General features: G+C 41.7%; 1 protein-coding gene across 3 annotated transcripts; it reads left to right on the plus strand.

The window, feature by feature from the left end:
- Positions 1 to 1,700: 1,700 nt before the first annotated feature.
- LOC138967445 (uncharacterized) lies at positions 1,701 to 8,471 on the plus strand. 3 transcript variants are annotated; one of them, XR_011455956.1, is made up of 5 exons: positions 1,701 to 2,205; positions 2,736 to 2,827; positions 3,725 to 3,960; positions 4,494 to 4,642; positions 7,052 to 8,471. XR_011455956.1 is itself a non-coding variant. In XM_070339995.1 (5 exons), exons 1-4 carry the CDS (start codon positions 2,016 to 2,018, stop codon positions 4,506 to 4,508), a joined length of 423 nt encoding a protein of 140 aa, XP_070196096.1. In that variant the 5' UTR covers positions 1,701 to 2,015; the 3' UTR covers positions 4,509 to 4,642; positions 7,052 to 8,471. The 3 variants fall into 3 exon arrangements, 1 of the variants encoding a protein (XP_070196096.1); XR_011455957.1 differs by having other exon boundaries at positions 2,757 to 2,827; XM_070339995.1 differs by having other exon boundaries at positions 3,725 to 3,850.
- The last annotated feature ends 16,886 nt before the right edge of the window (positions 8,472 to 25,357 follow it).

Genomic DNA, 25,357 nt, shown 5'->3' on the forward strand with positions numbered 1-25,357 from the left:
GTTGACGGATGATCTGCACGCCAGCTAAGCAGCTCTGGCAGCCGGTGTCAGCGATGGCTGTGCGGGAGACCGTACGGGTGTTGGCAGGGTGCTCGTGGCCTAAGTCGCTGAAATCTGCCACAGACACCTGTACATCTACGTGTGGTTGGGCACGGGATCGTCTTTCAGACCATCTGCCAGTAGTCTTGTCGAAGGTGTGGTGCTTTAATGCTGCAGCTGTGGTGTCGTGGGGCGTGTCTGTGGTACTGCAGAGAGTAACTGTAGTGTTCGTGGTGTCTGCCGATACACTCTTGATCTCTGTCTTGGATGCTGATTTGCAAACGCTCTCGTAATGGTGTTCCCGATCACAGAGGGTACATTTGTGGCCGTAGGCTTTGCAGGTGGTTCTTCTTTCTTTCGCTGGAGCTCTAGTGCCGTGCCCTGCTAATCCGCAATAAAAACAGAGTTCCTCTTGTGGCTTTGACTGTAGTTTATGAACGCGGCTGTCCCTTTGGTCTCTCCTGTATCGACTGCGTGACGCTGCTGTGGAAACTACGTCAGTTGTGTGAGAGTCAAGCAGGCGAGAAGCTGAGCGTTTTCCCGATTCCTTGGCTTCGATGAGTGTGACGACATCTTCAAGGGACATGTCTTGGTTTTTGTCTCCAAGGAGGTCAAGTTGGATGTCTGGGTCGGCGACACCTCTGGTCAGTACGTCACGAATGATGGTGTCAGTATAGTTGACATCGGCTGCGCATGTCGGGCATGTGGTGGTTAACTTGCAGATGTTTGCTTGGCCGCGGACGCGTGCGCAAAATGCCCGGATTGACTCCTCTCTATCCTGGCGCATACCATGGAGTGAGACCCGAGCCACCATTGTGTTCTCCTGCCGGACGGCAAGTTGTTTGATCGCCTTCAGTACTTCATCTTCTGTCTTATTGGTAAGGGATCCTCCTGCCGCCCGTGTTATGTCTTTTCTGAGTCGATCATCGCAACATTCAAGTAACTGGATTACTTTGTCTGGCCCTGCGATTTTTGTGGCTTTGACATAATCCTCCCACCTGGAGAGGAAGTATGACCAGTCCTCAGTAGTCCCACCTTGTGATATAGACGGCCGGCGAACTCTCTCCACCTTGGCAGCTGTGCCCGCTGCCTGTGGTTGTTGAGCTGGTTGCGCGTGTGTCATGGCGTGAGCGTTTAGTAGTGCTGCTACCACGGCCGCATCGTGGTCAGGAGTGGTGTAGTCGCACTGAGGGAAAGGGCACCCGACAGCAGGCATCTCGAACGCTCTAAAGGCTCGAGTCAGTTGTCATAAATGACAATAACACTTCTGTGTTTTTCAAGAATTTATTCAGTCTCGTACGAATGACAACTGACTGCAACAAAGAAAACAACGAAACCATGATAAGCACGTGCTCTTTTAAAAATGAAACTAGATAACAACTTATCGAGTTGTGATTGCAATAGTACGAACTATAAGTGTTTAAAATGTAAACAAACTAGATTTCTGGCAGTCAAAATAAAGTATTATTACCTCTTTAACGCTTATATTGTCGGAGCGACCGCTACATGGTCGAGACAGTATGGCCGATAGCTCAAGGGAGGCTATTCCTGCCTCACGCGTCTATATACCGAAACGCGGCAATACGGCGCGTTGCATCATAAAATATCAATGTTCTATAGTTTGATCAATTCATAGCAAGCATTGACTGAATTGAAATAAACAATTTATATATCCAGCACAACATGCAATTCATTAACTTTTGACCCTAACCTTTAACACTTCCCAAAATAAATCTTTGGTGGACATTGCATCGACGCTGTTCATTTTGAATGAACATTTTTCTTGTTAGATCAGTGGTCTATGCCGGCGCATAGTTGTGTATTGACTGGATCAATCGCCAACTCGCTGCGCTCGCGGTAAGTGCTGACAACCGGAAGAAAGCTGCATTCCGAAAAAAGTCACTTCCGTTTCGCCATTTTTCGATGATGCCAGAGAAGGGAACCATGATTTCAAGATGCCCGGTGCAAATTGTTGAATGCCTGGATGCAGCGTGAGCTCACTAAGATCTTCAACGCTTATAACTTTCCATGGTATACCAAACGGAAAAGCGGATGCCGAATGGAGAGCTGCTCTTATACACAAAATCAACCGTGCTGACAAGCTTTTCAACCCGAAGAATGCGAGGATATGTTCCCGACATTTCAAAGAAACATGCTTCAAATACGGTACGTAAAAAACTAGTAATATAGCGAAAATAAGCTTTCATCTGATTGTCTGTGCTGTGTTGTTTTGCTTGTAAATGTAATGCTTCAAGTGACGAAGTTCTAGTAGTATCAATCAATCAATCAATCAGTATGAGGCAAGTACTAGTACTAGTAGTAACTAGTACTTTTACAGCTCGCAGACAAAAAATAACACAATCGTATTCTGAATCATACATTGACAAAGGCGTAATTCTGAGCTATAATTATTAGGTAATGGGGAAAAAACCACTCTTTGTTCTTGTGATAATGTGTTTTTGAATATATTCTAGTAAACTTCTGGGTTAGAACTTAGATTTCTTTTGTTGTTTTACTCGGTCACTGAGTCAGTCTTGTTCATTCTTGACAGATTTGCAGTACTGTAGTGTGTTTTACTAATTCTTGTTTCTATTTCAATAGATCTAAATGTATAGGTCTGTTTAGTTAATTTAACTTATAATTTCGACTCAGCATTTTGAACATTTTCTTTGCATGTTTTTTTGCTGGGCCTACAGGCAAGCGAGCACTCATTCCAGGAAGTTTGCCAACCAACCATGTGCTACAGAAGTCAGTAGAAACACCAAAGACTCCAGCCAGGAAACCCCCAGTGAGTAAAAATTGCTGTTATTTGCCCAGTATAGTATGCTATTAGTGATACTGATAGTGATAATATGCTACTTGTAACTCTTTTGTGAGTACCGGTACATGTATACTGGGTGTTTTCTCAGTTTTTGTCCACTGTCAGATTTATATTGTGGTATAACCTGTTTTTCTAGTTTCATGGTTTAGCCACGACTCACTTTGAATGAGGGTCATCTGCCAGGCATTTAGCTGATTATCTGATTTATAAGTGATATTTTTTAATTTGCTATTTATAAATTACAGTTACAGTAAACTAACACTGTCGCACAAAGTATGTGACTTTAAAAAAAGATTTGTTTGAAATCATGTGAGCTCTGTCCACTAGATGATGGAGAAGGGAATTTTTCCAGTTGAGTCTGCAACATGGATTTTTTCTCTCTCGGATAACAAATACAGTATGGTAGGAAAAATTTAGGGTTGGTGTGGCGATAACTTCTTCTTCTGCGTTCGTGGGCTGAAACTCCCATGTACACTTGTGTTTTTACGTGTATGACCGTTTTTACCCCGCCATTTAGGCAGCCACACGCCGCTTTCGGAGGAAGCATGCTGGGTATTTTCGTGTTTCCATAACCCACCGAACTCTGACATGGATTACAGGATCTTTTCCGTGCGCACTTGGTCTTGTGGTTGCGTGTACACACAAAAGGGGATAAGTCCCTAGCAGGTCTGCACACAAGTTGACCTGGGAGATCGGAAAAATCTCCACTCTTAACCCACCAGGCGGCCGCGGCCGGGATTCGAACCCTCGACCTTCCGATTACAAGGCCGACGTCTTACCACCCCGCCACAGCGCCCGTCGTGTGGCGATAACAATAAAGATATGTCATAGTGACTTGACTAATTGATTTGAATTCTGCTGCAGGTCAGTCGCCCCCCACCTCCTGCTCCTGACCTGGTTGCCTACTACAACTTCGAGGAAATACGACAGGACACCCTTCAGCTTGCTGCACCATGGTGTCTCTTGGAGAACAGCAAGGAACAGATACAGGTGGGAATAACCGAAGCCAGCCAAGTGAAACTGTTGTCCTCTACGTTATGATTACGTACTCCAGCAGACATCAACTTGTGGTCGACGTGCGTGGGTTTTGCTCAAAATACGTAAGTATTCGTCAGTGTTTGGCTTCTCGAATTAAGTTTCAACTTAATCTCTGTCTCGAACCACAGGCGGAAGGTATCGTTCACTGGACCACTACTTACATAGAAAGACTATACTGAACGAATCGTCGGTAAGCTTACCACACTGTCATACTGTCATACTCACAGTGATATCACTGATACATTTGTACAGGTAAACATGGCTGTTTGCTGACAAAATCGTTGTGAAAAATTGTAATGTCTCTGAAGTTTGATTCAGTCCGTCATTCATTTTGATGGGAAGTCAACCCTTGGTGAGGCTAATACTAATATTGTTTTGATCTGTATTCTGCCAGTGCCATTGCCAACTGCCATGGTTGTTCTTGTGGAGTTCTAGAACAAGCTCTGGTTTGAATGACCAGCTAAAATTAATGCTAATAGTAAATAAGTACATTATTTTTGCATTAGCGGGGTATACAAAATATTTTATTAAAAAAATACCGCATGGTTTTGCTTGATCAAATCATTTATCAGCTAACAATATGCTTTTATTTCAGTTGGACCTGACTTGAGCATGGTTCCGTTGTCTCCGCAACAACAGCTTGATTGAGATACAGGCATGTCCAGTTTTCAGCAAGTGCAGGCTGAGTGTGAAGATCTGATGGCTGATCTAGACACAACATAAGCTGCTTGACACTATTCCAAGGTAAGCGAGAAGCTTTGAAAATAGTTACTTTAATTCAGTAATGCGTAATTATGTATGCAATACTCCTGCTGGTGAGTTCACTACAAACAGGTACTACATTAGAACTAGAAGAATAGGTTCCACAAGAACATTTCTGACTGTTGATGCCACTAAAACTCTCGTTACATCCTGCATTCTGTGTAGATTAGATTACAGCAAATCCCTTCTCATAGGCTGCCCTGACTCCACTCTCCAACCCTTGCAAAAAGTACAACACTCTGCAGCACTCCTCTCATGAAAGAACTTCACTGGCTTCCTGTGTCTCAACGTATTAGGTATAAAGCTGCCTGCTTCTGCTACAAGATCATCTCTGAATCGGCACCTGCCTATCTTTCGGAACTGGTCTCCCTCTACACTCCCTCTCGCACCCTTCGTTCTTCTGCTGATGCTCGACTTCTCCGTCAAGGTTGCTTTAAGCGCAAGGCTCATGGCTTCCGCACGTTTTCATATCATGGCCCTCAGTTATGGAATTCACTCCCCTTTCTATTACGTCACTCTCCATACATTTCATCTTTTAAGTCCAATTTGAAAACTCACTTGTTCCAACAACATTACGGATAGTTCCTCAGGCCAAACAAAAAAAATAGTCTGTTTACGGTAACATCGGCCCAAAAAATAGGGTCGGTAGGTCGGGATTTTTTTTTTCTCCAAAAAACATTATCAAATTATTTTGCCAAAAAACAAACTTTGTTTTAAAATTTTGATTTTTTTTTCTTTTTTTCCCAAATGCCAAAAAAAAGTCTAGGGTCGCGCAAAAAAAATAGGGTCGGTCGGGATACCGTAAACAGACTTCTTTTTTTTGGGCCTTAGCATAGAGTCTGGGGATGTGAGATGTGCATGATGTGTTGTTTGAATCTGACAGTGATTGTATGCATTTTTTATACACATATTGTTGTCACGCGCTTTGAACTTCTGATAAGGCGCTTTATAAATGCCCGTTATTATTATTATTATTATAAGTAGATACACACTTGTAAACTTATGTTAGTTTTCACACGTGAGCATGAAGTGCCTTTATGAGGAATGTATAGTGGCTTGCAATACAGTAAAACCTGTCTCTAACGGACACCCTTTGGGAATGGTAATAGTGTCCCTATTAGACAGGTGTCCCTTCTTCACAGGTGGAGGGGCCGGGGCAATATTTTACAAAGAGCACGTAAAATGAACAAGACACTTTTTGTCAGTCCTGTAGTATGTATTTATTGGATTGAACATGAGACTCACTGAAAATGTGAGTAAACAAATGATACATGTAGCAAACAACAACAACATCCCCCCCCCCCCCCCCCCCACCTACCCCGTTCCCTACACACACTGTGCATTCAAACTTACGCAAGTCGGACGTCACAAAGCTAAAAATAGCTGACTCTTCATCAGTCATTCAACGGGAAATTCCGCAGTGTGTCTCGACCAAATTGGGTCAGCTCTTGTTTCATTCAGTTTTTCTAGTCTCAGCATAAATGCATGGAACAAAAATGTAGCTGTGTTAACTATTGTTTCCTTCGAACGATTGCTTACAAAGAGAGAGAGATCATCACGTCTTCTTTTTCCGATTTGATCCTCGCGATCTGTGTTTTACCACATCCCATCTCCTTCGCCACATCTCGGCATGATTGGCCGCTATCTAGTTTTTTCAAGGCAGCGACACGCTGCTCTAAAGTCAACGCTTTTCTTTTTCCTGCTGGAGATTCCATTTTCAAACACAGTAGTCTACTGTTGCTTTTGGTTGTGACTGTATCCACAATGCGGAAAAGCGAAAGTGAGCGAAGCGAAAGTGAGCGAAGCGAAAGTGGGTCTCCATCTAAACAAGCCACTGATTGGTCAGAAAAGGGACAGGACAACCAATCAACAACCATTTGTGCTACGGCTGTCGAGCACTGTCTGCATAACAGTCGAGTTTTCGAAGTTGCGTTTTTATGTACGTTGTGTCCATTTGTGACAGTGTTTACACTTCCTACGGTCCGAAAAATCGCGTCCGTAAGTGGCAGGTGTCCGCCCGTTAAAGGTTAGTTATTGTTGAAATCGTGTTCGTGCCATGATAAACTGTCCGTATGTAGCAGGTGGCCGTTACAATAAGGGTCCGCTAGACTCAGGTTTTACTGTATTGAATTTGAGGGATGTTTGCAGTTATATAATATATTAGCACAGCTCAGTTTTCTTCAGGGTTCCGTGAGAACAGTGAAATTCTCCTTTGAGGACTGAAAAATATCTTGGATAATTGGTCTTAATTGGGGGGGGTGGGGGGGGGGGAGATATTTAAAACATAAGTACATTCACATGTGTTTTTCATTTTCACTGTGTCCTTCTCTACTTGTTTCTTTGTTTTCCCATTGACATATATTTTTGTTCTTGTCTATATTTTTTACATAGGTGCTGTCCTCATCCCCAGCCGACTGTTTCCGCTGAAGCCGTGAAGGATGCTTCTTCATGTAGGCGTGGACATCTTTTTCGTCGCCGTGCAAGGCTTCCAGTTCCAGTACCATATAATTTTGTGAATACTCTGGGGACCTGTCATCAACTTTGGAAGGACGCTTTATTTTAACACTTTGTACCCCATCTATGTTGACCAAGATTTTTTAAGCCGAGACCAGCTGTGCTGCAGCAGGTCACTCAGAATTGTAGAAACTGTATCAACAGGCTAGAATCCTGGCGTTAGATCAACGTTACTTAAGCGACTGAAGCTAACAGTCTAAGCAGGATGCGGATATGTGCCGAATGATAACAGATGCAATGTACATAGTGACTGTGTGTACCTGGGAGACAAGGAGTTAAGACCACATCTGAACTGAGGATTTAGTCTCTCCATAATCAAACGCTGAAGAAGATTTAAGAATGAACTTTGTTAGATAAATTATGGTTGTTATGATCGTCACATTTTAGGTCCCCCCCTCCCCCCCTTTTCAAACTTCCCCGCTTTTCAGACCTTACATTTTTGGATTTTCTGTTCACAACCTGTTGTACATTTACCTACATATTAAGCAGGTTTCCTCCTTTTTAAGACCAGCTTATTTTTTTATTCTTGGAGGCCTGAAAAGGGGGTTTGGAAGGACACTGTATTTGTTTGTTCGAAATTCAGAATTCAAATAATTCTTCATCAACGAGTTATTACTGCCTCACCATAGCAGTTAGGCCAGTCTTACTAACTCTTACTTTTATTAATGTGCCGTGATGCAAAGACGTTGAGCAGTTTTCAGATGTTTATGAATCCAGGGCTTTCAAAATTTACTGACATGTTGGACTCCATGACATCCAAACATGAAGTTCAGTTACCCCTTTTTAACTTTGAAGGTCACATTGTGGACGAATTTTTAGCAAAAAGTTGGAACATGGTATGACTGTTCTTACTCACAAGGGAAGTGATTTTGTTATTTACTGATTTTCATTTTGTGTGGCCTTCTTTCACCCATTTAATCATTCATAAATGTTCATACCCAAGGGAAGTAATTCACATATATCTATGGCCAATGTTTTCACAGGGCATCTGCCCCCCCCCCCCCCCCCCCCCCCCCCCCCCCCCCCCCCCCCTCCCTCCCAACACACACTCACATGGGCTAAAACTTACATGGCTCTTATGGGTATGACTCTCTTACTCACAAGGGAAGTAATTTACTGATGGTGTGTTTTCATTTCGTGTGGCCTTCGCCGATTTAAATAATTTATTTTAGCTTATCCAATTATAGTGTGGATGAACACTGTCTCCACTCAAAATAGTCCTTTGCTATTGTACATTGTGAATCAGCATTTTTGTTTTTGTCCTGTTTGAATAAAGTGCAATCATTTTACAACCAAAGTGTTAATGTTAAAGATGTTTACATAATGTGTGAAGGATGATGCATTTGAAAACTAATATTGTTAAATGTAAATTGACCTGTGACAAGTCAGCATAGTGCAATATCCAAGCATGAAACCCGCACACAATTCCCAAACAACATGCTTTCTTTTCCACAAAATTCCATCCAGTGGAAAACAATTATGTGAACGTCATAACATGGTGTTTTTTTACATTAATAATCAAGCCTTACACCAACTAAAATGGTGTTAATAGGCATTTGAGCAAGCTTTAACACCAACATAACATGGAGTTAATAGGCATTTGAGCAAGCTTTAACACCAACATAACATGGGGTTTTGCATGTTATACCAGCAATAACATGATGTTAATCACATTACAAGCAAGCTGTAACACCACCAAAACAAACAGTTTTGCAAGTTAAGTCTACGATAACATGATGTTAATCACATTACAAGCAAGCTGTAACACCACCAAAACAAGCAGTTTTGCAAGTTAAGTCTACGATAACATGATGTTAATCACATTAAAAGCAAGCTGTAACACCACCAAAACAAGCAGTTTTGCAAGTTAAGTCTACGATAACATGATGTTACTTGGCGTTAAACCAAAGCTTTAATGCCATCAAAACTTGGAATTTTTGCATGTTACAGACATGCTGTAACATGGTTTAACATGATGTTTTGACCGTCGCAAAACGCGCTGAAATTCCAGGCAATTTCGCTGCGATAACTTCAACAAAATCCAATCAAAATCTGGCGTTATCGTGAACACCAAAATGTAATAAACCCATTGAAACTTGAAGTTTTGTTGGGATTTTGAGTAGTTTTGTAAGATACAAAACGCCACTTTTCGCCCAGTGGATCAGCTTTTCTTTTTAATCCTTCATCCAGCGAGATTTGTCCATTCGACCTCTCTCTCTCTCTCTCTCTCTCTCTCTCTCTCTCTCTCTCTCTCTCTCTCTCTCTCTCTCTCTCTCTCTCTCTCTCTCTCTCTTCAAGTTCTCACACACACACACACACACACACACACACACACACACACACACACACACATACACACATCCTCCATCTTCTTCCACCCTCTCAAAAAACCAATCTCATTCTCTCTCTCTCTCTCTCTCTCTCTCTCTCTCTCTCTCTCTCTCTCTCTCTCTCTCTCTCTCTCACTCACTCACACACACACACACACACACACTCTTCATCCCCCCTCTCTCTCCACACACACACACACACACACTCTTTATCCCCCCCCCCCCCCCCCTCCGTCTCCCTCCACCCTCTGAAAGAAACAATCAGCACAGGGATGCCGGTGTCGTCACTAGCGATCAATGGCAAAGAGCGTTCAGCGTTTGAGCGTGAAGTCGATGACGCTGTTCAGGCAAGCGCCAGTGTGTGTCCACTGCAATGCGGACAACAAAATGCGGCCAAGGCCAAGCGACAGGGTCCGTGTGTTGTAATGATGCTTGCTTGCTTGCCTGCTTGCTACCACGTAATGCATGCAACTCTGTTGCGTAGCTCAGGAATGGGGAATGTTTAGCGGCTCGCACAATGCAGATGATGCTTCTTTGTTTTGTAATTGTTGACATTGTATTATCCCCTTCCTCCCCCCTCCCCCCCCTCCTCCTCCTCCCTCATCCTCTATTTGTTTGGGATTATTGTTGCGTGTCCTTTTTTGGTAGGTACTGCGGTGTTGTTGTAGTTTTTGTGTGTGCATGTTTTTTCTTTAAAGACGTATGACACCGATTGACCCCCAAAATCGACTTCACAAATAATTATGTTGCTACTATTTCGCCTGTGATATTTTCAGAGTGAGTCGAAACAAGTCTAACAAAAAAATACAATTCTACTGGGCAGAATTGTGACTTTGATGACATGCCAAAAACATACCGACGAGGATTCCATTTCTGTAATTGGATTGGGAATCTGACCAATTAATTACAATCACTGACAAAGCCTACGATAGTGCTCTTACAACAATATGCGTGTTGAGTGTTATTGACTGTTGTAATGAGTTCACAATGTGCGCATGTCCAAAAATAGATAGTTGTGTACCTTTATCAAATTAAAGGCATGATACTCTTGTGAAATCATTTGCAATAGGATGTAAATGTGCGCGCGCGTGTACGTGCTTATGTGTGTGTAATGGTATATATACATGTGTGTGTGTGTGTGTGTGTGTGTGTGTGTGTGTGTGTGTGTGTGTGTGTGTGGGTGTGTGTGTGTGTCTCTCTCTCTATTTCTCTCTCTATTTCTATCTCTCTCTCTCTCTCTCTCTCTCTCTCTCTCTCTCTCTCTCTATTTCTTTCTCTCTATTTCTCTCTCTCACATTGTTTTCATTCTGTCAATGTGTCTTTATATGTTTTCATCATGAAATCAATGTGTCTCTTTAATGTTTCATTTCAGGCGCAAGTTGGTGTTGTGTTTTCGTCGATGTCAAGGTGTACGTTAATACCTGCATGACTTGTGAGAGAAAAAAGGGAGAGAACTGTTTTGAAAAACTAGCAATTTGACTTGCAGGTTCGTTTTGACGTTTTCACTTTGGCATCGAAACATTGTTGAAGAGAGACAGAGACAAAGACAGAGAGACAGAGACAGACAGACAGACAGAGAGAGAGAGAGACAGAGAGGGAGACAGAGAGAGAGACAGAGAGAGAGACAGAGAAAAAACGAAAGAGAGAGAGAAAGAGATGAAGAGAGAGAAAGAGAGAGGGAGAAAGAGAGAGACTCACACATACACGTTAAATTCCTGATGCAAGTAATTTTATTTAGTATCATAATTTTAACTTAATGAATGTACACTTATATCAATGATCATGCCTACAATATGTCTAGACATTTGTTTGATTACAGCCTGATATATTCATCAAATCTGAAATACCTGTGATTACGTGGCAGCGCTAGGGGACAGCTCAGAATGTCCTCAACCTTGCGTGCAGAGCCTGGCGTCCTCTGGATGCGAAGGACTTACTCTTACCGTAAGCTAACATACTTAACAGACAAGCGAGACGGCTGTTGGACAGGAAAAAAGTAATAGCTGTACTTGTCATCCTCAGAATGTGGCGATCGTAATGTTATCGGCATGCGAAGTACGTATCGAAAGCTAATTTACTTAACAGGCAACTGAGACGGCTCAACAACATGTGTTTGGTGTTCACTGAAAAGATAGGTCTTACCGGGCAACTGAGATGGCTGAACAACAACATGTTTTTGGTGTTGACTGAAAAGATAGGACTTACCGGGCAACTGAGATGGCTTCACAGCAACATGTTTTTGGTGTTAACTGAAAAGATAGGACTTACCGGGCAACTGAGACGGCTTAACAACTACATGTTTTTGGTGTTGACTGAAAAAATAGGACTTACCGGGCAACTGAGACGGCTTAACAACAACATGTTTTGGTGTTGACTGAAAAGATAGGACTTACAGGGCAACTGAGATGGCTTAACATGTTTTTGGTGTTGACTGAAAAGATAGGACTTTCAGGGCAACTGAGACGGCTTAACAACAACATGTTTTTGGTGTTGACTGAAAAGATAGGACTTACCGGGCAACTGAGAGGGCTCAACAACATGTTTTTGGTGTTGACTGAAAAGACAGGACTTACAGCGCAACTGAGATGGCTTAACAACAACATGTTTTTGGAGTTGACTGAAAAGATAGGACTTACCGGGCAACTGAGATGGCTCAACAACATGTTTTTGGTGTTGACTGAAAAGATAGGACTTACCGGGCAACTGAGACGGCTTAACAACAACATGTTTTTGGTGTTGACTGAAAAGATAGGACTTACCGGGCAACTGAGACGGCTTAACAACAACATGTTTTTGGTGTTGACTGAAAAGATAGGACTTACCGGGCAACTGAGACGGCTTAACAACAACATGTTTTGGTGTTGACTGAAAAGATAGGACTTACAGGGCAACTGAGATGGCTCAACAACATGATTTTGGTGTTGACTGAAAAGATAGGACTTACCGGGCAACTGAGATGGCTCAACAACATGATTTTGGTGTTGACTGAAAAGATAGGACTTACCGGGCAACTGAGATGGCTCAACAACATGATTTTGGTGTTGACTGAAAACAATAGGACTTACCGGGCAACTGAGAGGGCTCAACAACATGTTTTTGGTGTTGACTGAAAAGATAGGACTTACAGGGCAACTGAGATGGCTTAACAACAACATGTTTTTGGTGTTGACTGAAAAGCTAGGGCTTACAGGGCAACTGAGACGGCTTAACAACAACATGTTTTTGGTGTTGACTGAAAAGATAGGACTTGCCAGGCAACAGAGATGGCTCAACAACATGTTTTTGGTGTTGACTGAAAAGATAGGACTTACAGGGCAACTGAGATGGCTTAACAACAACATTTTTTTGGTGTTGACTGAAATTAAGATAGGACTTACCGGGCAACTGAGATGGCTCAACAACATGTTTTTGGTGTTGACTGAAAGATAGGACTTACAGGGCAACTGAGACGGCTTAACAACAACATGTTTTCGGTGTTGACTGAAAAGATAGGACTTACCGGGCAACTGAGATGGCTCAACAACATGTTTTTGGTGTTGACTGAAAAGATAGGACTTACAGGGCAACTGAGATGGCTTAACAACAACATTTTTTTGGTGTTGACTGAAATTAAGATAGGACTTACCGGGCAACTGAGATGGCTTAACAACAACATGTTTGTGGTGTTGACTGAAATGATAGGCTCCCGACAGAAAACCCTGTTCTGCGCATTGAAGTTGCTGGTCCTTTACTGCATGCACACAATCACCAGGGTCAGCTGAAGCGTACACAATGACAAAACTGCACTTGTCAGGCTCTGAATGTGACAGCCTAGAGCAGTGTCAATAGTATTATTTCATAACCTGTAAGAGAGCTATATCGAAAGCTAAAAGACTAAGCAGGGTATTGACATGGAACAAGCAAAAGCTGCACTTGTCAGATTGTGAATGGGACAGTCGGGAGCAGTGGTATATTATTTCTTCGCATCTTGTCCACGGAAAGCTTAAAGATGTCAGGATACCTTCCTTCGTGTACACGTTATCTTGTTCACCCCACACATTTTCTCTGGCTTATACACTGAATAAACGCATCTTTCAACTTAATGACAATCAACACCGGTAAATGAAAGACGACACCGACTTAACACACCAAGACGCCTCTTCTTGTGCCCTCTCTTCCAAAGTGAAATCTCTTACGTCAAAATTAAACTAAAATTGGAGAAGATGTCATAATGCAAATAACGGCGTTTCCCAAGGATTTGAAAAGACATTTGTAGAAACACTTTTTTCTCATTGACTTCACCATTTCAGCAGTAGAAAATACTCGTAAGGTCACCGCTAGGTTGTGCATGTATCGCTGTCGTATATCATTAAAAACACACGATACGCGTAAGAAAGAAAAACCAAGACGTCTCTTTTGACCCTCTCTTTCCCAAGTAAAATCTATGACGTCAAGAACCAAACAAAGTGTGTTTATTTGAAAAAGACGTCATGACGTGAATCATTGCGTCACGTAAAGATTCTGTCACTACTTCCGCATGTCTCTCTTATTGGTAGTTAGAAAGAATTTCGAGAGAAAAAAAGTTTGCCTCGGTGACTGCAACATAATATCAGCAGTAGAATAAATCGTAAGGTTCTATGTATCGGTATCGTATTCTGTATCAATAAACCAACCAAGACATCTCTTCCAAAGAAAAATCTCGGTGGTCTATTTGCGAAACAAAGTTCGAGAGGACGTCAAAATGCGACTAATGGCGTCACACAAAAGTTCTGTCACTTCTAACGTATGTTCACGAGAACAAGTGTATCTTTAACAGGGAACTGAGACTGCTGAAGGATAGTATTAAAGAGATACACAAAATCAACAACAACAAATCTCTGACGTCAAAAGTTCGAAAAGACGTCATAACGTGGATAATGTCGTCACGTAAAAGTACTATCACATTTTCAGCATGTCTCTGGAAAAAGTGAAAAAGAATTTCGAAAAGAAAGTTTGTCTCGGTGACTGCAGTATATCAGCAGTAAAATAAACCGTGAGGTCACCGCCAGGTTGTGCATGTATCGGTGTGGGATCTCATTACGAAAAAGCTGCTCTTGTCAGACCTTGAATGCGACAGGCGAGAGCAGTATAGGTATGACATGTATTTCGCAACCTGTCTATCGACAGCTGACAGACTTAAGTGAGTATTAAAGACGGCTGAGTGGCAGGAAAGAGAAAAGCTACACTTGCCAAATTATGAATGTAGCAGCCGAGAGAAGTTGTATTATTATTCCTAAACGTGTCGCGAAAGACATTTGATCGACGGTTTTGATTCTGTGAAAGGGTTTTTGCTTGCGAAGGCGAATTTATCTCCACGAAAATTCTTGTCATTTGTAGCGGTCTTATTTGATCGTTGCTTCCTTTTCAGTTTTAATCAAGTTGTAATTCCTTGTAGGTTGCTGACATGTCGGTTTTTGGGCTCGAGAGGACGAACGTTTCCACGAAAGTTGCATATTTTTGTCACCTGCAGCGCCGATATGTAATATTGGTTTCATTGTCAGTTATTAAATAAAATTGTAAATTGTATTTTGTGTGAGTGTTTTTGTATGTGTAAGTGTGTGTGTGTGTGTGTGTGTGTGTGTGTGTGTGTGTGTGTGTGTGTGTGTGTGTGTGTGTGTGTGTGTGTGTGTGTGTGCGTGTGTGTGTGTGTGTGCCTGCCTGCGTGCTTGTGTCGGGCTGTCTGTTGTCTATCTGTATTTGTGTATTTACATTTTTAGTAAACAACAAAAGTCATAATCACATTATCATTGATGCAAACAGAACACGTAAGTTAAATTAGTTTTGAACAGAAACTGCGATTGAAAATCACAAGGTCTGTTCAATGCATCTTATTCTCGTAGGTGCCTGAACACTGATCCCGCTTAACTCTCACTTACTGTCTATATGTCTATTTTTAGATCGCTTACTTCCCTTCGCTTCTAAGATCGAAGCGAAGGAGATTACGTAAACGACAGACTGTTCGTGTGCAGCTGTCTGCATGCAATGTAGTACTCGCTTCTTCTACTGCGTTCTATACGAGCAGTACTGTAAACAAAATTTGAATCAAGCTTCTTGCAGTGCGGTGCACTGTGTTTGGTTGCGTAACACGCTCTCGAGAATATTTTCCATTGTTAATGACAAAGACAACATTCTTAACTGCGTTCCTCATAAATCCAAAACCAGACAGACTGCTAACGATCCAAAATTTAAAATCAAAAATCCAGAAGAGTAGATTATTGGAACGTTTAATCATTGACGGTCCTTTGCAAACGAGTTTTGTCGACGGCTTTGAGAGTTCATTGTTTGTTTGTCTGCCTACTTACAAGCCCACTGGGTCGACGTACTGTATACTTCTTCTTCTTCTGCGTTGGTGGGCTGAAACTCCCACGTACACTCGGTTTTTTTTTGCGCACGAGTGGAATTTTACGTGTATGACCGTTTTTTACCCTGCTGGGTATTTTCGTGTTTCTATAACCCACCGAACTCTGACATGGATTACAGGATCTTTTTCGTGCGCACTTGGTCTTGTGCTTGCGTGTACACACGGGGGTGTTCGGACACCGAGGAGAGTCTGCACTCTCGCCGAACGTGGGGACGAACTCACGCTGACAGCGGCCAACTGGATACAAATCCAGCGCGCTACCGACTGAGCTACATCCCCGCCCACTGTATACAAATGCAACGTTTTGTTTTGTCAATAATTAAACGTTCCAATAAGCTACCATTGATTTTTGCTTCTGCGTTCTTCATATAAGATGTTACTCTGACCTTCCGAGTGGTTGTGTTAATATTATTAACGATCTTGAAATAACCTTTGTCCGCATGGAATCTGTTGTTTTTTCTTTCTTTTTTTCTTCGTCTTTTCTTTAAGTTTGTCACTTTACTAAAGTGATCCATAAATTCGAATTGGTTCAAGGCGTCAGTACACCCATAATCTTTGCACACGTAAATGGAGTCACACGAAGGAGTACTTAAATCGAGAGTGTGCTCACAAAATTAATACTATTCAGTCTTGATTTAGCCATTCAAAGCGAAACAACCGCCCAAAAGATGGCGTCTGCCCAACATAGGCTTGTGTTTCTTTGCTTGTTGACGGTGTTTTGTTGTTGTTGTTGTTGTTGTTGTTGTTGATTTGGCTGTTTGTTGTTGTTGTTGTTGTTGATTTAATAATAATAATAATTAAACATTCTTTTATAGCGCTGTTCACCGTCAATGGCAGTCTCATGGCGCTTTACATTAGACATTAACATTCAACATTTTACATACAAAGAGTTTCCTTGTAGGAAATAACATACAAGCATTACACACACAAAATTAATAGACAACGACCACTTATAGTTATATAAGATAATCTAGAAACATTGTTTTTAAAAAGATGAAAATACATAAGATAAGTAATAGACACATAGTTACACCTAAAAAGTCTGACAATAAAACAGAACTTACATAAAAGCGTACAGATCTAAAACAGAACGAAGATGTAACACAGACTGTGGGGCAACACATTAAACAACTAACAATGTTAGGCATACTGTATCATAATAATACATTAGGACTTTTAAACCCAATACACATTTAAACATCGAATTCAATTCATCATACAATACAGGCATTGATACTAATAGTTAACTTTTTATAAACAACAACCAGATACACATATGATGACATTTGGCTGTTTGTTGTTGTTGTTGTTGTTGTGGTGGTGGTCATGGTGGTGGTGGTGGTTGGTGCTGCTGCAGCTTCCGCTGCTGCTGCTAATGCTGCTTTTGCACACACACACACACACACACACACACACACACACACACACACACACACACACACACACACACACACACACACACACACACACACAATCTAGAATGATTTGTCACAGTGACAAATGATTTTGTTTTATTCTGGGAAATTTGTTGTTGTACTCACTTCAGTTTGTAACCTAACAATACTAGTTTCTCGCCGATATCATTTTCACGACTTTTCATTTATAACAAGCTGAGTAACAAAAACACTGTTCATATGTGACACATCCAAGTTACCAATGGTTTTGAGTTTCATGTGAGACGTGGATTGTCAAAGTCAAAGCCAATCAGGCTGTTTTTCTGATTTGTGGAACCATCGCGGCTTTGGATTCGTGTTTCATAATTATGACTGCTAACATTCACTCTCAAAGACCAAATCAATGTTGGAAATTACCGCGACGACTCATGGTCATTTTGAAACTAAGCTGTGCAATTACACATTGCGCAACGAAAAAAAAAAGGCATTATATGCTAAAAAGTGACTGTTCTCGCAAAATGTGATGGCAGCTCTGTGCATCTTTAGACTGGAAGAAAAACGACGTAAAGTTTACGTTGACGTCACATTTTCAATTATGACCTGATCGATTGAACGTCTGACGCGCTTTGGGGACCTAAATTGCATTCTAAAAGTCAGTCTCCCTGTGGGTGATTGTGCGTACTCTTTCACACTACCAAAATGATGACAAATTTGTCAAAAACGATGTTTCGTGGCTTGTTGTCAGACGAGTAATGTTTTGTTGGTCCTGGGCCTTGATCAAAAAAGATGAAAAAGAAGACGATATGCTCCCCTCGGACCAACAAAAAAAGCTGGTCTGTCAACAAGCCACCAAACATCTTATATTATTACTGAAATCAGTAACAGGCAACAACAACAACAAACACAAAATGTGTCGATTCTGCACAGAAATGCTGCATCGCGTTCAAAAGCAAAATTACACTCAATGGTGGGGGAGGGGGGATAAAACATCAGGAACTGTGTCTGTGTCTCAAAGTAAATAGAGTCAAATTGTCTGTCTGGTTCTCGTAGCAAACAGCAGCAAATTGTCAAAGAAATACAGAACTACAAAATGGTGTGGTGTTGTGTGGTCCTGTGTAAGCGTCAGCTTCAGGCGACAGCACTCTAGCTACGTGTTCGTTTGATCGTGATAGCTCAGCGGATTAGCACTGCAGGTGTCGTGCAGCGCGAGATTTTGACCGAGATGCGAGTGATTGAAGCTAGTCTCGGATTACTCGGCATTGAGGACATCGGCAACCGAGACCTGCGCAAGCGCACTCACACACGCTGACATCGACATTGGCCGTGAAAATTAGTTTTCTCTGCTGTACTACTTTGTGGCAGACACACTTTGCATGTGAAAGCCTGTCACGTGGAAACGGTCTGATTGGCTAGGACAAGGCGTCGATTGGTAACTGGCTTACCTTGGTGAGGCAATGGTTGTAATAAAGATGACGACGATGATGATGACGTTATTGCATGTTGAGTCCGATGATTGCGGAAATCGCTCGAACTTTGTAAGTACGGACAAGGCACAGAAGAGGAATCAGGATTGCCGTACACGATCAAAAACAATTAAGAAGACAATTCGCGTTCACAACGATCTCCCTCACCTATTTGTGGCTTGTACATAACCTATAAGTCGATAGATGGTATGCGTGTGTTTACGAAAGAAATGATGACTTTTGCGCACCTGTCAATGTCAGTATCACTGTTACGTAGTTAAGTTATTACCTTTGCCTCGCATGCGTGCATCTGTCTTATTGTCTATTTCAGTCTGTCGTTATATATGCCGGTATTACTGTCTGTATGTACGATGTATATTTAAAACCTTCAGCACATGAGAAGTTTGTCCTTTTTAGTGATGTTCTCTTTCAAAGTATAATAATATAATAGTGGCAAGCTTATATAGCGCGAACCATGGGGTTAACCCACGCTCTCCGCGCTTTACATCAAACTGAACAATGCAATACATGTTTACAATAAATAGTATCCTAGTTCATACAGTAGTGTAAATGCCATAATGCATTAATTATACAAACAACAACATCCAAAGAAAAACACACACTCACACAAGTTAAAGGTAAGTACATAGTAAGAAAAATAATATGTTAAATCACTATATCTTAGCGCGCGCGCGCACACACACACACACACACACACACACACACACACACCCACACTCACGCACACAAGCGTGAAGCGATAGTACAGGGTATTGAAAAAGCGGATCATGGATCTAAATAGATTTTGAAAAGATGGGTCTTTAAAGCTGCTTTGAAAGAAGGGGTTGAGTCAATGTGGCGGATGTCATATGGGAGAGAGTTCCATATTTTAGGGGCTGCATAGGAGAAGGACCTGTGGCCGAAGGCTTTAGTTCTGACATGGGGAATGCGAAGCATCCGAGAATCGCTGGAAGAGCGAAGCTGTCTAGAGGGAATGTATACATTCAACATATAGACAGGAGCAGTCTGAGAGAAAAAACTATGACACAGGGTACAGAGTTTGTAGTCAATGCGAGCTTGAATAGGCAACCAGTAGAGGGTGCGGAGGAGTGGTTTAACGTGATCAGACTTCCTGGCTTTGAGGACAAGTCTAGCTGCTGCATTCTGTACTTTCTGAAGCTTGTTAGTGATGTACAAAGGACATTCAGATAAAAGAGCATTACAGTAGTCCAGTTTAGACAGGACAAAGGCACACATTAGCGTTCTTGTAGCATCAAGAGTTAGGAATTTGCGAATTGAACTGATACGGCGGATTTCAAGGAATGCCGATCTACATACATTTGTCACATGTTTGTCAAGAGACATGTCATCAGAGACAGTGAAACCCAGATTGCGTGCATAGGCTGAAAAAGTAACGTCACAGTCACCAACTTTTAATGCAGCAGGGAGGGGTACAGTACACAGAGCACGGCTAGATTTTATGAGTAGAGATTCTGTTTTGTCGTCGTTTAGTTTTAGTTTGTTTTCTGTCATCCAGGTCTTGACTTTGATGGTACATTTCTCTATGTTCTGGGATTCAGCCAGTGCCCGATCAGGGGCGAAGGAATCATGCAGCTGTGTATCATCAGCGAAAGACTGACTGGCGATTGAACATGTTTCAATTAGATTCGACAGTGGTTTGGTATGCATAATAAACAGAACAGGACCTAACACTGACCCCTGTGGGACACCGAATGCCACCTCAGCCGATCCTGAGCGGTAACCATCAACTGCTACTGTTTGTTTCCTTCCAGTCAAATATGACTGAAACCAGGCAAGCGCGGTGCCTGAGATTCCATAGTGCTTATTGAGTCGGTTCAATAGCAGTGTATGGTCAATAGTATCGAAGGCTGCGGATCACAGTTGTGCTTGACTCAAGGTGTTTGTAACATTGTGTATGTCTGTCTCTGATCAGGATATTTGTGAAATTAAGTCTCTCTCTCTCTCTCTCGCTCTCTCTCTCTCGCTCTCTCTCACTCTCTCTTTCTCTCTCTCTCTCTCTCTCTCTGCCTCTGTCTCAGCTCTCTGTCTGTCTGTCTGTCTGTCTGTCTGTCTCTCTCTCTGTCTCTATATCTCTCTCTCTCTCTCTCTCTCTCTCTCTCTCTCTCTCTCTCTCTCTCTCTCTCTCTCTCTCTCTCGTTTTAGCTCTCTCTTCCGAGAGTTTTATCCTTTATTAGTCTTAAGCTTAATTTGTTTCCTTCTTTTCTCCAAAAAGGATTTTCACTGTATCTTTATTTTGTAGGGGACATACAAAGGATACAAAAATAAAAAACAAATATTTCATCAACAGAACTACGCTCGACGTTGCAGCTATTTGGAAGAATCATCTAACGGATTACGAATGTTAAAATAAACAAAATGGAAAGGAAGACTCAACTTTTTTAATACTGTTTGCTCCGAAGCTCAAGGAGACATCATTGATTTTAATGGAAATTAAAACAATCCGATTGCTCTGCATTTTCTTGTATAAACTTTCTTTCAAGATTTTGTTTGATTATTTTGACAAAGACTTCAATGGAACATTGTGGGATAAAAAAAAAATTAAAAAAAGCAAAGACGGTCTAACATTGACAGATATCTCATTTTTCAAGTACACCCACACAACAACAATGCGATAATAAGACACATACACCCCCCCCCCCCCCCTCCTACCAACCCCACCCCCCCTCCTACCAACCCCACCCCTCCCCCCGGAATGTTAACAACATAACAGATACATGAACATCCAACATGGCTTTTATATGCATCCAACATAGCTTATGTCGCATTATACTATAGCTGGTTTTCTTTTGCTATCTTCACGTCACAACCAATACTTTAACGCGACCACAATGGCGCTCAGGCGCGTATCTTTTGTCTTTCTTGCCTCAAGAGTAAAAGAACCCGAGACTTTTCTTTCAAAAAAGATCAGCCAAAACTCACCTGTAGCTTAACTGATTTGACAGATCTTCGCTGACGACGTTACTCGCAACCACCCGTTCGCGTCATGAGTAAGTCCACATATTAAACGTCCTACCGAAGATCTTCGCTGACGACGTCACTCGCAACCACCCGTTCGCGTCAAGAGTAAGTCCACATATAAAACGTCCTACCGTAAATCTTCGCTGACGACGTTACTCCCAACCACCCGTTTGCGCTAAGAGTAAGTCCGCATATAAAAGTTTCTACCGTAACGGCGCAGAATGATTCTACAGAGCAAAGACATCATCAGCAAAAACTCCAATGTACGAGGGAAGACAAAAAACAGTTATGACAGTAAATCAAAGCGGGTGGCACTGAGAGAGAAGTCGGGTACGGGAGGCGATATTGATCAAGTTGTCAGCAAACTCTACAAGCCAAGCAGCAGCGTATAGGGAATGTTCCTGGGACGGGACGGGAAGACAGCACTTCTCCCTGACACAATGGCAGGACACACAGATTCTGGAGTCTTAATGGTGGCTTTGATAAAAATGAGAAGAGCAAAAATGAAATACTTGAACCGAAGAAAAAAGGGTAAACCGCCTCCCACCCACCCACCCACCCTCCCCCACCACCACCACCACCACCACCAAACCAACAAGAACAAAAGCAGCAGTAACCTATCAAATTCTGACATGGATAACATGATCGTATCCGGGGGAAGGGGGATAAATCTCCAACCAACCAGGCGCGACAACAACAACAACAACAACAACAACAACAACAACAACTACCACAAACAAACAAACCAACCACAAACAAACAAACAAACAAACAAACAAACAAACAAGTACCATTGTATTTGAGATTCGTTCTTGTATCTACAGTACAAACCCACACGCAATATCAGCAGCTCAGAAGAAACAAGAAATTCCTCCGATGGGAAAAACACCCCCGTTGGTCAAAGGGAAATAACCATTCTCACTGCTCAGGATTGAGCAATTTAGAGCTTATCTCTAAGCCCTTTTGAACTGTTATGGCTTTTCAAAGGAAGGCCAGTACATACAAATACACAAAAGCCGCCAGACCACATCACAAACAGAACTGAACAATCCACAGGTGTTGCCCACATAGAGAGAGACACACACACACACACACACACACACACACACACAAACACAGAGAAGCCGTATATATAGAGAGATAGATGACAGTGTATTTTTCGCGTGGCTATAAATTGATTCGACCTTTGCACTTTTACAGCGAGGATAATTTACGGGTCCAATTTACGTTCTGGACACTGCGGTGACCTTCTAAAAATAGTAACAGAACGCCGGGAATATCCGAAGATGCCCCCTCATACTATAGTGCACCATACGAAGGAAGGGAGGTAAACGCTGAAAACATGGAGAAGATAAGGAAGAGTTATGCCGTAGTTGATCCCCCCAAAAAACCAAAATCCACTAATAACTCCCTGACTGGTCCCAATTTTTGTAAGGACCGTCTCAGGAATGTATAGAACCTGTTCACCAAGTTTGGTGACGATCGGTCCGTTCATTCTTGAGATCTACTTGCGAACACAAACAAACACACAAACAAACAAACACACAAACAAACAAACAAACAAACACATCGACCGAAACCTATACACACCCCTATACCGGGGGTGTAAAAATAGGCCAGTGTGTAGAGGCAGGAGATAGACACATACTGCTTAGTTAACTCCATCCTTTTGAGTGCAGACTTCACCCTCCGACGCCGTGTGTCCTGTGGCTGTGTAAATGTCAAAATGCTGGAGGTTAAGCAGTGTCAGTTAGCAGAAATGAATCAATCTCTCCCTCCATCTCTTGTGCAGTTGTACTCGTCATAGCCACTGACACCGTCATATAGACGAACTAGACGGAAGAGCTTTTGCATAATGCTTTGTTTATCCTTTTTTTGTTGTTTTTTTGTTACGGTACACTTATTACACCCCCGGTATAAGGGTGTGTATAGGTTTCGGTCGATGTGTTTGTGTGTTTGTGTTCGCATATAGATCTCAAGATCAAACTTGGTGAACAGGTTCTATACATTCCTGAGACGGTCCTTACAAAAATTGGGACCAGTCAAACACACGGTTAGGGAGTTATTGGTGGATTAAGATTCTACAAGGACTTATAGAGTGAAAGGGAAATAACCTTCTCAGTTGGTGGCAGTGAGAATGGTTATTTCCCTTTGACCAACGGGGGTGTTTTTCCTACCTCAAAGGAATTTCTTGTTATTAATGACACTGTACAAAAAATAGGGAAAATGACTTGCAATGCTGATCTCGCGTTGTGTTATTTCACTAACAACGGCGACGACGATGACAACAGCTTTAAAATGATCGTTTGTTCGGGAAAGAACATAATTATTTTAACTCGTCTTTGGGTCTTGTAGCTAAAGGGTGTGTTTTTGACCAAATTTGCACCCCTCAGTCTGGTACTATCTTAATTCTCCTGTTTTGGGATGGATTGAAAAGAAAAGTTCTTGCTGAAGCTTAATGTTATTCAATGACTTTTACAGAAATGTCCAGCTGTCGTCTCTGGTTGGTACATTATTAAAAGAGCTGATATTGACCTCTACGAGCTTGTTACCAAGCAAGCAAGTTGCGGTTGCCTTTCCGTGTACTTGTCTTTCTCTGTCTGTCTGGCCACTCAACTGTCCGTCTGACTGTCTGTATGAAGGTCCGTCTGACTTGCTGGTCGTCAGTTCGTCTGTACGTGGGTACTCAATCAATCAATCAATATGAGGCTTATATCGCGCGTATTCCGTGGGTACAGTTCTAAGCGCAGGGATTTTTTTTTTATTATTTTTTTATGCAATTTATATCGCGCACATATTCAAGGCGCAGGGATTTATTTACTCCAGAGCTGTGTACCCGTGGAAACCATGTTATGAAGGTGGCATTTCTTTACTTAACTGAGAGATTTTAACCATACAAATTGATTTCATTGATCAGAACCAGTTCCATGTATATCCTTTGCCTGCAGATAAACAATTAGAAATACTTTCCCATTTTGTTTGTCTGCGTTCAGTAAATTAAAAGGGTTTTAAAGTACGTCAACTTCGTAACATGAAAAGCAAAGGTTGTGACATGGATTTGAACACAAACAATTATGATAAAAAGAAAAGAAGACACAGATATATTACTATGTTTTTTGTTGCATGTCTGTATCATTATCTAACTTGAGTATTACTTTTAAAAAAAGTAAACACAAAGAAGGATGTTCTCCGTGCATAAACCGAGTTCTAAACAAGTCATTTGTACAAAAACTGTAAATACTGTGACAGCAAGTGTTTCTTTTCTTCTATGGATAAAACCCAACGCAATGGGACGCGATTCTGGTGCCGGGAATGTGGTGTGGCGTTTTGCGTTGAGTTGTGCTTCCAAGTGTGGCACTGTAAATACTGTGACAGCAAGTGTTTCTTTTCTTTTACATGGATATATTCATCATAGTCATCACCCAGTCATCACATTGTCTCATTCAGGTTAGTAAATTCTTTTTTGAGTATTCACTAAATTCCTTTTTGAGTATTCACTAACATTTTGTGCATATTTTCAAACATGTCTGTAGTATTTATGTGGTGCCTCTGGACTTTTTTTTATTTAAATTGTTGACATTTTCAATAGCATACCACACAAACACAACAAGCCTTTT

This window comes from Littorina saxatilis, linkage group LG5 (genome assembly GCF_037325665.1).
Source record: "Littorina saxatilis isolate snail1 linkage group LG5, US_GU_Lsax_2.0, whole genome shotgun sequence".
NCBI classification, from domain to species: Eukaryota; Metazoa; Mollusca; class Gastropoda; order Littorinimorpha; family Littorinidae; genus Littorina; species Littorina saxatilis.

Coding starts and splice junctions, on each gene's coding strand:
- LOC138967445 (XM_070339995.1), top strand. CDS start 2,016: ATGCCTGGATGCAGCGTGAGCTCACTAAGATCTTCAACGCTTATAACT. Junction 2,206..2,735: donor AGAAACATGCTTCAAATACG/GTACGTAAAAAA, acceptor CTGGGCCTACAG/GCAAGCGAGCACTCATTCCA. Junction 2,828..3,724: donor CTCCAGCCAGGAAACCCCCA/GTGAGTAAAAAT, acceptor ATTCTGCTGCAG/GTCAGTCGCCCCCCACCTCC.